Below are 12,720 nucleotides of genomic sequence, written 5' to 3' on the forward strand. Positions count from 1 at the left end.
TCTCTGGTTAACAGAGGTGTTTATCTTATTTTGAGAGCAAATGTTTTTTAAATTTTAAAAAGTGTTTTACCTATCATTTTATCTATCATTGCTTTGTTTGTGGTACAGATGAGGGGGCCTCAAAGAGTGAACATAATGCCATCTTAATCAGAAGTCCCAAGTCATAGCTTTTTGGACTCTGGCACACCCTTCATGATATGAATCCTGCTCCCTGCTCCAATTCTGCTTTCAAGCTTTCTCTCCCCATGTCATTGTTTACGCTAAACAATGACCTGCTTGTCATTCCCTGAACACAAAATGTATTCCTATCTTTATTTACACCTTTGTATTTTATCTTCCAGCTGCTCTGAATGTTATTTTTCAGCTGGCAAACTCCTATTCACACTCTAAAACCCATCTCAGATCAGTCACTTAAACCAGGAAGTCCCCGGACATTCTGTTCTTGGCCGTCTCTCTCCAACCTGTAAATACTTTATTATCTGTCTTTATTGTGCTGGATAATTTTACCCATCTCTGTAAACCCAGACAGGGGCACATGGTAAGTATTTCATAACTATTGTTGAATTAAGTTAGGTTTATTCATCCCACAAATGTACATGGAGTGCCCACTCTGTACTGAGCACTGTGCTAGTTTCCTGGGATTAGAAATTAATGGGCCACAGACCTTGCTTTTAGCTCACATTCCAATGGGATAGACAGAGAGACACCCACAGATAGTTATAATGACAATGGGATTCAGTCAGCTCTGTCTCACCTCTTCTCATTCTTCCTTTCTCCATTAAGTGGCCATAACTTGAAAGCAGAATTCATATTTTCTGTTTGGCTTATTTCTTCAAAAGATTTTACATTTCCTAAATTAATTTATGAAATCATATAATGTAATTCTTTTCTGTTTTTCTCTTCACTCTGGTATGAGGAAGACTATTTGAACAGTCAAAGTAGCTCCCAGATTGCTGCTTCCCAAGTAAGTAGTCACCCAGTGGCCAAAGGCAGGCAAGTCAGGGTCAGTGACCACTAGTGTGGTTAAGGATGAGTGGATGGGGGTCTGAGCTAAAACAAAAATCGGTTGAATCCTACACTGTTGATGGGAATGTAAATTGGTATAGCCACTATGAAGAACAGTATGGAGGGTCCTTAAAAAACTAAAAATAGAGCTACCATATGCATATGATCCAGCAGTCCCACTCCTGAGCATATATTCCAAAAATATGAACTCTAATTTGAAAAGTTACATGCACCCCAGTGCTCATAGCATCACTATTTACAATAGCCAAGACATGGAAATAACCCAAGTGCCCATCAACAGACAGTTGGTTTAAGAAGATGTGATACACACACACACACACACACACACAGAGAGGAATATTACTCTTCCACTTAAAAAAAAATGAAATATTGTCATTTGCAGCAAATGGATGGGACCTTGAGAATAGCATGCTAAATGAAGTAAGTCAGATAAAGACAAATATTATATGTCACTTATATGTTCGATCTAAAAAATAATACAAATAAATCTATATACAAAACAGGAACAGATTCACGGACATAGAAAACAAACTTATGGTTACAAAGGGGAAAGGTGGGAAAGGAATAAATCAGGAATTTGGAATTAACACATTAGTATACATAAAGTAAATAAGCAACAAGGATTTATTGTATGGCACGGGGAACTATATTCAATATCTTGTAATAATCTATAATGGAAACAATCTGAAAAAATACATGTGTGTGTATACATATACACACAACACACATATACATATATAGAAAATGAATATATATGTAACTGAATCATTTTGCTGTATGCCTGATTTACGGTATTATAAATCAACTGTACTTCAATATAAATAATTTTTAAAAATTGGTTAAACTCTATGACCCTGAGGTCGTTCCAATCCTGATCCTAAGACAAACAAGTCAAGCATAAACCAAAACCATGAGACTGAATTCCTAAAGTGTTGTCATCACAGCACAAACCCTGAGACAGTCCCTGTTGAAAGAAAACAGATGCTCCCATCTTCTATGATACTTTGTCTTAAATCATTTGGATCCAATAGATATCTCTTGCCATATCAGAATGGAAGCACTTACAGAGGTCACCAGAATATCATCCCAGTTCTGCAAAACTTATCTTCCCTTGGAACTGACCCAAATGAGAACTCCTGAGCCTGTGAGCAAAGGAACATGTAAGTGACAGCAAAGGGTCTTGGGGGAGCGCTGCTGGTTCAGGGGCTGATGTGACTATCACCCAAGGAACCCTTTAAGTACCCCACCAGGAGCTGCAGAATTGGAGAAATTTCCTTAAAACAAAAGAAAATAATCATTTCCGTAATTTTGAAAATGAATCAGAGATTCATGTCCAGGGGCATTGTCCAGGGGCATTGTCCCAAGCTGGTCTCTTACCAGGCAGGACAGAAAGTAAAAAAACACTGAGAATTTTAATTGGAGGGTGGCTTTATCTAAGTAACTGTGTAATTTCTGTTAGTGTTTTAACAAATAGAGCTTTAAGATCTCCATTTTTCTCCAGGTCCCTTGGGCAGAAAACTCCTACACATGCCTGTCCAGCATATTTTTACATAGGCTCAGTTGATCTCCTGCAGGGTTAAATGCACAGTGTCCAGAATCAGCCCTGCATGGGTTGAATTCCTGTCGAGCCACCTGGAGCTGTCACTTCACCTCTCTGTGCTTCACTTTCCTCATCTGCAGAGTGATGGTACTAACCCCCACCAAGCAGGGCTGAGTCACATATTAAATTGAGCAATAGATGTAAAGTCCTTAGCATGGTTGCATGGCTCAATGACGTGCTTTAACATTTTTGTTGGTATCTGACATTATTGTGGTGGACAAAGTCTCATGGAACTTTTTTTTTCACAGTGCATTTCTAGATCTCCCACCTGCCCAGTCTCTTTGCAGGAGGACAAATGGCAGATACTGGGCCAGATGGAAGACAGCCAACATTCTTCCCAGGGAAAGCCTCCACCTCCATTTCCCCACAGCACCAGACCTCCTTGGGATTTCTCTGGACCAAGCTGGCCACCAGCCAGCGCATGGATCCCTGAGGAGCTGTGGGTCTGAGTAGCTTTTTAGGAAAGTCAGGAAGAGGAGGAGCTGGGGAGTGGTGAACTGTGGGCTTCACAACACAGGCTGCTGTCCAGATAGCAATCTTTCTGGGACCTGTGGTCTAGAAGACAGCGGGGAGGATGAGTGTGCCGGGAGACGCAGGCCTGCCACCTGAAGGCTGCAGAGGGTAAGTGGCTCATTTGTCTGGCTTTCCATGCTAGCAACAAGAGAAGGGCAGGTGTTCTTTGCCTTTGAGTATCCACAAAGGGTGACTGTGTCTGCCTGAGGCAGGTGTCAGGAGACCAGGGTCTGCTCTTGCCTGGTTACTAGCAAGCTGTGCAATCTTGAGCAAATCACCAGCCCTCTCCGGGCCTGTTTTCTCATCTGTAAAATAAAAAATTGGCCAGGTCAGACTAATAACAGTAGCTTACATTTGTGCAATGCTTGCCAGTTACACTTTCACAAATAGCATCTCATTGGATCCTCCTTGCAACCCTTCGTTAGAGGACTGATAGTCACATTTACAGATGAAGAAACTGTCGTGCACTGGGATAAGTTAGTTGGTGCAAAGCAAGGCTGGACCTAAGATCCTGGTCTCCTGGGGACAGTTCTGGCCTCTCGTGAGTACCTTGTTCCCCTGGAGCTCTGAAGTCTGAAGATTCCCGATTCCTTGCTGAGCAGTTTCAGTCTCCTTCAGTCCTCTTTCTCCCCTTCTGCCCTCACCCTTCACTTCCTGCTGGCTTCCGGTCTCCTCTCCAGCCCCTTCCCAGAGTTATCTTTCTCTTTCCATAAGCCAGGCACACTAATATTTCTGAGAAGAGGGAGATGAACATCCGATACCCTGTCCCCACCACCCCGGGGTTAGCACTTGCCTGCGCCCATTTCCCACAGTTCTCCCTGCTTTTCAGAATGCCTTCCTGTGAAGTCCCAGGAGGTGAGTTTAATCCTCAGGGCAGTACTTCTCCAGGGGTGAGCCTGGACCACCCAGTGTGGGTCACAGACATCCAAGGTTAAATATGCAGATTCCTGGGCCCCACCCTCAAGGCAGTGAGTCAGAATGTGCCTTTTAGCATGCTCTCCCAGTTTCTGACAGGCCTCTATCAGGGTTTGGGAACCTCTACTCTTTAGGAGGCTGTGCTCTTGGGCTGCAGAGGGCTATTGATCGATTTCATAGTAGTGAGCCATCCTTATATTATGAGAATAAGTCCTTATCACTAATAAAGGTGGACTCTACTTTTAAAGTAAACTTCAGGATTTAACTTGGTTATATTTCAGTTAGAGTTGTGCATCTCTCTAAGTTAAACTTGTCTAGAATGTTTATTTTGGTATGCTATCTTCGTTGGGATTGGGTAATGCTATCTTTGTAAAATAAACTGGTACTCCTACCATCATTTTCTGCAATCTGAGATAGTTTGCCATTGGGCTTATTTTTTGAAGACTAGATAAAACTCAGCTATAAACACAAGCTGGGCCTGATATTATTTAACCCTCTAATTTCTTAAATGATTATTGGTTTGTTAGTCTGGTTACTTCTTAAAATTAATTCATCTCTTTAAATTCACCAAACATTTGTACACGATACTCATATTTTTGTAGCTCTTCCTTTTTCTTTATTATACTGCCTTGCTCAATATTAATGTTATATTTTTCCCTTTTTTTCTTTAATCATGATTTTCTACTTAGTCTTTTTCAGGAACCAACTTGTTTTTTCACTATATGGAGGCATAATTGATGTATAATATTTAAAATGAACAATTTGATGAGTATTGACATATGTATGCATCTGTAAAGCCATCACCATAACCAAAATCAATTTATCATTTTGACCTTTTTTAGTTTTCTAGTTCCTTAATTTTCAGGTTTTATATTGAAGAGTCTATTCTTCTGCTTGTGTATGTGTGTGTTTTATTCTTTTTCTAGTTCCTTAAGTGGAAGCCAACTCACTTATTTTTAACCTGTATTTATAAGCACAGTTGGTTCTCACTTTTCATGGTAGATATGTTCCATAAAGTCACCACAAACCTTGAATGAGCAAATTCTGAACCTTTACTCTTAGGGAAAACACAGGGTTTTGTTCCTGCAACCACTGGGCACACATTTTTCGTAAAATGATAAATACACAAATTTGTTTTACGTGTGTTTCTATTTAAAGATGCCTTTAAAAGCAGAGGTCATTGATTCGTTAACATAGACATTTTGGTCCAAATAAAGCTTATCCAACTCATGTAGTTTCTCCATAAAGCACATCACAGCCTTTTTGTGCTTAGGAACACTAGACAGTACTTCAACATTACTCCTGGGGGCGTTTTCAAGAGCAAAATCACCAGTGAAGAGCACCAAAAATGTGAAACACACAGTGCTACATATACCATGGGAGGGGCACTTGTTTATGGTCTGAGAGCTGAGACAGCTGGGCAGATCATCACCTCGTTTGACCTCAGCTGTCAACTGGGAGCATGCACATTTCCACTTTGCTTGTGTCCACAGTGACCTCGAAAATGTTGCAAGTATAGATTTGGGGGTTACAAATGAATTTTAGCAAGTAGGCAAATTCGTAAGAATGGAACCTGCAAATAATGAGGATTGATTGCAGCTGTCATTTCAGGTTATATTAAACTCATAGGATATAGACAAAAGCCATTCTCTCAGAAGAAATTTATAGAGCAATATGCTATAAATTCTCACTCATTGCCGCAGGTTTAGATTGCTGGGTCCTGATGCCACAGAAAGTGCTGTCCTCATTTCATCACTAACCTTTGTTCTGATCACAGTATATCTAGCCCATCTGTGAGGGTTTTAGATGGCCAGTGCCCTTGTGACATTGTACAATAGGCCCTGGACCTGGAGAGTCAAGCCCTTAGGTCTCAGTCCTAGTGTGGCGTGTACTTGAAGTGTTCAAGCAGAGGGCAGAGGCTCTGGGATGTGATGGAGAAAACACTAGCCCCAGAGTTGAACTCTGTCTCTGTCTGTCTCTAGCATGCTGAGTAAATTCTGATAAATAACTCAAGTGCTTTGAACCTGTAAAATATTATAGGGAAGAAAGAGACTCAGAGAGGTTGAGCAATCTACATTTGGTAACAGAGACCAAATGAAATAATGATGGGAAGTATTTCAAAAACAGCAAAGAGTAGTGTAAAGGTGAGGTGGGAAAGTCACTGTCATCATGTTAATAGCCCTCCTGGAGTGAGCCATTCTCTGACCTCATGCCCACAAGTCTGGGGTCCATCTCATTGGGGTCTTGCCAATCCAGAACCTAAACAGACTTAAGCCTGGGCCAGCCAATGCCAGATGGAAGGAAAAGATGAGGAATTAGAGATGTAAAGAGGCAGTTGTGGGGAAGCACTGCCTCTGCCGCTGAAGCTGGTTCAACTCCATGGGAGGCCCGAGGCCCTAACTGGAGGAAGGCAGAGATCCTGCGATAACTGCAAGGCCTCATGAGCCCTTGGCCACCCCAAACCCACAAACCTTTCTCCTTTGTCTCCCAGCATCATGAGTGCAGAGGAGGACGCCAAGTGGCTTCAGTGGGTGACACACCAGTTTGAGACCATTGCAGGAGAAGATGGAGAGATCAACCTGCAAGAGTTCAAAAGAGCCCTGAATGTGAAAGAGGCAAGTGTCCACTCCAGAGCGGGGCCCTATGTTCATATTTTGTGGAGGAAGAGCAATCTAGTTTGCAGGGAAAAGCTGCTCCCCCAGGTCCTCTAGGCTCAAGGCTCTACTTCTAACCAGGGCCAGAGGAGGTTTCTGTCTCTGCTCTCCATCCATCTCTCTTGGTAGCTGTGGCCTCCTGGGGTCTTCAAAACAACACTTAAAACTGGAAATCAGTAGTTTGTCAAATCAGTTCTTGACCTCACAACTACTGAGAGCTTCATGGGTGGAGGTGATGTTATGACTTAAGCCTCCTGCCACAGAATAAACTTTTCCATGGTTTATGTCTATTAAATCCCATTTGCACTGCCATGCCATGCCTAGTCCTCTCTCTTGGTGTCATAGGTCCTCTGCCTATAACAGCCTTTGTGCCCAATAAACAGCAATACTTTGACAGAAAGGTAAAAGGAATATGCCTGCAAATGCCAACCTCTCCCCAGGTATCCTCTAGGCTGGTGTCTGGTGGTGGCCTGTGTCCTTGATGGGCACAAGCCAATGAGCATTTGAATGCCCCTATTTGGATGGGAGGGCCCCTCACTTCTTGATACCAGGGATCCTGCTTAGAACTCTAAATGCTCTGCCTCCTTTCATAGTCAATATGGGGAAGGAAAAAAAGACCTCTGCCTAACAGGGGCTATAAAATATCTTTAAGATAAAGGCCACTGGGATGGTAGAGTGATAAAGGCATCACTCAAGGGACCCAGGGGAAAAAGAGTGAAGCCACAGCAGGGTTAACTGCCCACAGTGGACTTCATGCTTGTGAACTCGTGCCTTCTTTGAGTCAGACACTAAAGCCCTGCAGGCTTCTCTCCTGGCCTCAAGGGGAGCATCCAGGCCAGGCAAATCTGTGACACTGACCCACACAGCCTGTCTTCTTAAAATTTCTATGTTTCCAGTGCCTAACACCAGGCACTGGAATGAGTGAATAAATAAATGGATGAATGGAGAAAACTGGCAGTTGAGTGCCATTAAGAACAAGTCTACACTGAGAACATTTAAATGTAGGTTATATGCAGCCCAAACAGCAAATAAGGGCAAAGACACAGGTATTCAAGTGGCATATACTTAAATGTCCTTCCTGGGTTTACTGTCCCTCAGGGTCACCCTAAGAGGAATGAGACAGGACCTGGGAGGAACCTGCAGGCGGACCCTCTATCTGACCCTTTCCCATGCTAAATAAGGGGCCACCAGAGGTCTAGACCGCAAGGCTGATGGTGGCGATGGCGTGAGGGGACAGAGAGCCTATGCAAAGTACCATCCCAGGGGCTACGAGGGGCCTGAGGCCCAGGTACAAGTCCATCCTCACTGCCAGGATCTGAACAATTCTCCTGTCAGAGCCCAAACTTACTCTCAGCTGGCCAGTTGGGCCGTAGACACACGGCGTGCCCTCCAGGGTAGATCACACACTGTATTTAGGCACCTGGGTCCTCCCTGAATCCCAGCATCCCACTGTGCATACAACTTACATACAGATGCAGTGAATGAATTCAAAGCCCAGGCCCTGTGGCCACACTTGTGCCCATCTCCTGCCCTCCTCTGGTCACAGTCCTTCTTTGCTGAGAGATTCTTCGCCCTCTTTGACTCGGATGGAAGTGGCACCATCACGCTTCAAGAGCTGCAGGAGGCGCTGACCCTGCTCATCCACGGCAGTCCCACGGACAAACTCAAGTTCCTCTTCCAGGTGTATGACATTGATGGTAAGGGCTCTTTGTGGGGTTGGGGGACTCAGTGGGAGGGGACAAAGGGAATCAGCCCATCTCAGTGACTATCCAGCTTGGGGCCATTCTTTCCCCAGGTGAGGCTGATGGTTCTTTCTCTCCCCACCTCCCTGGGTTCCCCGCCTCATCTCTGTTTGGTCTCTGCCTCCCTTTTGTTGGGGGAGAAGATAGAACTCTGGCTAGGAGACAAATGCCTTTTTTTTTTTTTTTTTTTTTGTCTTTTTGTCTTTTTGCCTTTTCTAGGGCTGCTCCCGTGGCATATGGAGATTCCCAGGCTAGGGGTCTAATCAGAGCCATAGCCACCGGCCTACACCACAGCCACATCAATGAGGGATCTGAGCCGCGTCTGCGACCTACGCCACAGTTCACGGCAACGCCAGATCCTCAACCCACTGAGCAAAGCCAGGGATGGAACCCGAAACCTCATGGTTCCTAGTCCGATTCATTAACCACTGCGCCACGACGGGAACTCTGACAAATGCCCTTGATTCACCTCACCAGAGGCCAGAACTTTCCTTTGTTCTTTTCTATATTTGAAAAAAGAAAACTTTTTTTTTTTTTTTTTTGCTTTTTATAATAATGGCCCACTCTGAACATGTTAGACAATACCGAGTGGTTTAAAGAAGAAAGCAAAAAAACCATCCAAGACATTTTTCTATGCTATCTTCTAACTAATCTCTCTCTCTCTCTCTCTCTCTCTCTCTCTCTCTCTCACACACACACACACACACACACACACACACACACACACTATGTGTTTTTTTTTATGGACGCACCTATGGCATATGGAAGTTCCCAGGCTAGGGGTCCAATAGGCGCTATAGCTGCCAGTCTACACCACAACCACAGCAATGCCAGATCCAAGTCATACCTGCAACATACACCCACAGCTCATGGCAATGCTAGATCCTTTAACCCACTGAGCATGGACAGGGATTGAACCTACATTCTCATGGATACTAGTCAGATTCTTAACCCGCTGAGCAACAATGGGAACTCCCACATGCTTTTTTAAAAAAACGAAACAGGATCATACTATACACACTGCCTTTTTCACTAAACGTAAACATTGGCTCATGTAAGACTGTGTTGTTTTATAACTTTTTTATTGTAGTAAAATAAACATAATATTAAATTTACCATTTTAACCAAATTTTGAGTGTATGTTTCAGCAACATTAAGTACATTTACATTGTTGTGCAACCATCACCACCATCCATTTCCAGAACTTTTTCATTTTTCCAAACTGACACTGTACAAACTAAACAATAAATCCCTATCTTCCCCCCTCCTCCAGTCCCTGGCAACCACATTCTTCTTTCTGTCTCTAAGGATTTGACCACTGTAGGTACCTTATATGAAGTGGAATTATGTAACAGTAGTCTTTTTGTTACTGGCTTATTTCACTTAGCATAATGTCCTCAAAGTTCACTTGTGTTGTACCGTTGTTGTACCATGTGGCAGTCTCCTTTTTTTTAAGACTGAATGGTATTCCATGGTATGTATATACTACATTTTGTTTTGCTTCTGCCGCTCTATTGTAAATAGTCCTGCTATGAACATGGATGTACAAGTCTCTCTTCAAGACCCTGCTTTCAATTTTTTGGGCATATACCTAGAAATGGAATTACTGGATCATAGGGCAGTTATCTCTTTTTTTTTTTTTTTTTTTAACGTCTGCACCTGCAGCATATGGAAGTTCCTGGGCTAGGGGTAGAATCAGAGCTGCAGCTGTAGCCTATGCCACAGCCACTGCAGCACCATATCTGAGTCACATCTTTGACCTACGCCGTAGCTTGTGGCAATGCCTGATCCTTAACCCACTGAGGGAGGCTGGGGATCGATCCCAAGTCCTCACAGAGACAACATTGGGTCCTTAGCCTACTGAGCCACAATGGGACCTCTGACAATTTTTTCTTTTTTTTGAGGAACTGCCATAACTGTTTTCTACAGTGGTTGCACCATTTTGCATGTACACCAGCAATATATAAAGGATCCAAGTTACCCAATATGTGCTATATTCTGTTTTTTTGCAAATAGCTATCCTAGTGGGTGTGAAGTGGTAACTCACTGTAGTTATAGCATCATTTTTAGTGGCTGCATCATGTTCCAGTGTATGTATATGATCCTCTGTTCCCTGTAGCACAGTCTAGTGGTTAAGATCTCTTTTTCTGAGGCCAGGTTACAAGTCTAAGCTCCACCAGTTATTAATCATATGACCCTGGGCAATTTACTTAACTTCTCTGTGCCATAATTTCTTCATGTATCACATAAAAATAATGATCATCATAATAGTACATACTCATGAAGTTGACAGGAGGATTAAATTAGTTAACGTAAACTCAGAACAGTGTCTAGTACATGATACCCTCTTTACAGGTGTCAGATGTTATTTATTACCATTTATTCAAACCCCATTTCCAGTATGGAGAATTCCATTGTTCCCTCCTCCTTTTTTTTTTGGCCTTATAAATGACACTGTAGTGACCATCCTGGTTTTTGCATCATTGGCAATTTTGTGGCTTAAAGTATCTCTAAAGGCCTGGAATCATCAAAGGAGGAGAGACACCCAATGAGACTGGTGTGGTTGGTGAGATCAGACTGAACAGGCCCCGGAGGGCATGGTTTGAATTCTCAGTATAATGAGCAAAGGGGAGCCATTGAAGAACATTGCACAGGGGAGTCACAGGGCTGGATTTGTATCCTTAAAAGCTCAACCTAGCTGCAGATCTGCTCCTGGGCAAGGCCCTCTGACCTATGGGGTTTCTCTAGCTCCCATTCCTGCCTGACTCAGTCTGGAACCCATTTTCCAAGTCAGCCCCACATCACCACCAGTACATGGGCGGTTGAAAATCTCCCTAAGACCCCACCCTAGTCTCCATGGGACCCTCTTCACTGACTGTTTTTGGACTGCCATGCTTTGCTTACACCTGGGACTTATCAGTGATCTCCAAAGGAGAGGTTGGCCTGTGACAGGATGAAACAGCATACAACCTCCTTCTTGCAGACAGAGTTGGGGAAGAAGACAGAACAGGGCACGTGAGAGGAGGCTTATAGTTTCATGGCAGGAACTAGAGGGCACTGGCTTCCAGGGGCCCCAGTGTTCTCCAAGAGCCAGGCTGGATGGGCATGGAGATGAGAAGTGGTCTCAGCAGCCGGTGGACAGTGACCTTATTAGAGAAATGCAAGAGAATTGCGAGCAAGTTGAAGACTTTGCCATGGCTGGGATCAAACTCTTTATGCTCTCTTGGGTGCTTTTCTTCAGCAGTGTTCACTTAGCTGCCCTGGTGCAGGGACAGAAAAAATGGGTAGTTGGATTTACCCAGGGATGAGATATTTTCAGGGTCAGTGGAAGAGAAGGACAGAGGGAGAAGGACTATGCATGTGTGCACAAGGATAACTGTGAAGGAGGATTCTGGATTTGAAATTGGCTAAGGAGGAAATAAAGTTGGATGGATGAGCATGCAAAGGGGTCTGGGAGGGACTGGGGCTCTGGATGTGGTCAGAAACTTGTTGCACGGTGTAGGAAAGCTGAAGCCAGGAGGTGTGACTGCAAAGTGGTGTGTTAGACTCTGCACTCTACTGTAATTACAGACTCTGGCCTTGGCCCAAGTGATGATCACAATACCAATAAGACTTTCCATTTATATGCAACTGCCTTCTTCTAAATACCACATTAAGTGCTTTTTAATTAGTTATCTATTATCCTTGAACCAATTCTGAAAGGGAGGAATTAGTAACCCCATTTTAGAGATAAGCAATGTAAGATGCCATTCACTGAAGGCCTTATATCATCACACAATACCAGGCAGAAACATGTTGCTATTTCAGGTGTGTCTATATCCAAAATAGGCCAAGAAATAATTAATTGTGGGTCCTACTTCTCATGAAGAATGAAAATACATACAGAAGGAAAAAAATGTCCCAAATCCCATCTCAGTTGGTACAGTCATTTCTCAAATTGATTCCAGGACCACCCTTTCCCCCCCGGCCACCATCCTGCACAGATACTAAAACCCGCAGATACTCAAATCCCTTGTATAATATGTCATCACATACTCAGCCCTCTGTATTACAGGGTTCCACATCTGCGGATTCAGCCAACCATGGATCGAATCTGCAGGTACAGAACCCAGCGGTAGGGAGGGTCAATGTAGTTTTGGCTTCCTTTTCCCATCACTCTTAGCCACTCACATTGAGGGCCCACTGTGGCCTCTTAGGACAACATGGATGAGCAGAGTCTTCTATAAGTTGGAGAACAACAGGGAATTCCTCTTCAACACCACTCCTATAC

General features: G+C 43.6%; 1 protein-coding gene across 4 annotated transcripts in view; it reads left to right on the forward strand.

Moving 5' to 3' along the window:
• Positions 1 to 3,160: 3,160 nt before the first annotated feature.
• NOX5 (NADPH oxidase 5) overlaps positions 3,161 to 12,720 on the forward strand; it is a 39,570-nt gene continuing 30,010 nt past the window's right edge. For all 4 annotated transcript variants that reach the window (XR_014817479.1, XR_014817480.1, XM_021100544.2 and 1 more), the window contains exons 1-3: positions 3,161 to 3,247; positions 6,546 to 6,669; positions 8,255 to 8,405. Coding sequence is in view for 2 of the 4 variants with exons in the window: in XM_021100544.2 (XP_020956203.2) it covers positions 3,201 to 3,247; positions 6,546 to 6,669; positions 8,255 to 8,405 (322 nt within the window). In the remaining 2 variants the exon portion in view is untranslated. The remainder of the gene's footprint in view (positions 3,248 to 6,545; positions 6,670 to 8,254; positions 8,406 to 12,720) is intronic.

This window comes from Sus scrofa, chromosome 1 (assembly GCF_054392235.1).
Source record: "Sus scrofa isolate SSC_HxYL_T2T_F1_AM1 chromosome 1, Sscrofa_HxYL_maternal_Yorkshire_Landrace_v2.0, whole genome shotgun sequence".
NCBI classification, from domain to species: domain Eukaryota; kingdom Metazoa; phylum Chordata; class Mammalia; order Artiodactyla; family Suidae; genus Sus; species Sus scrofa.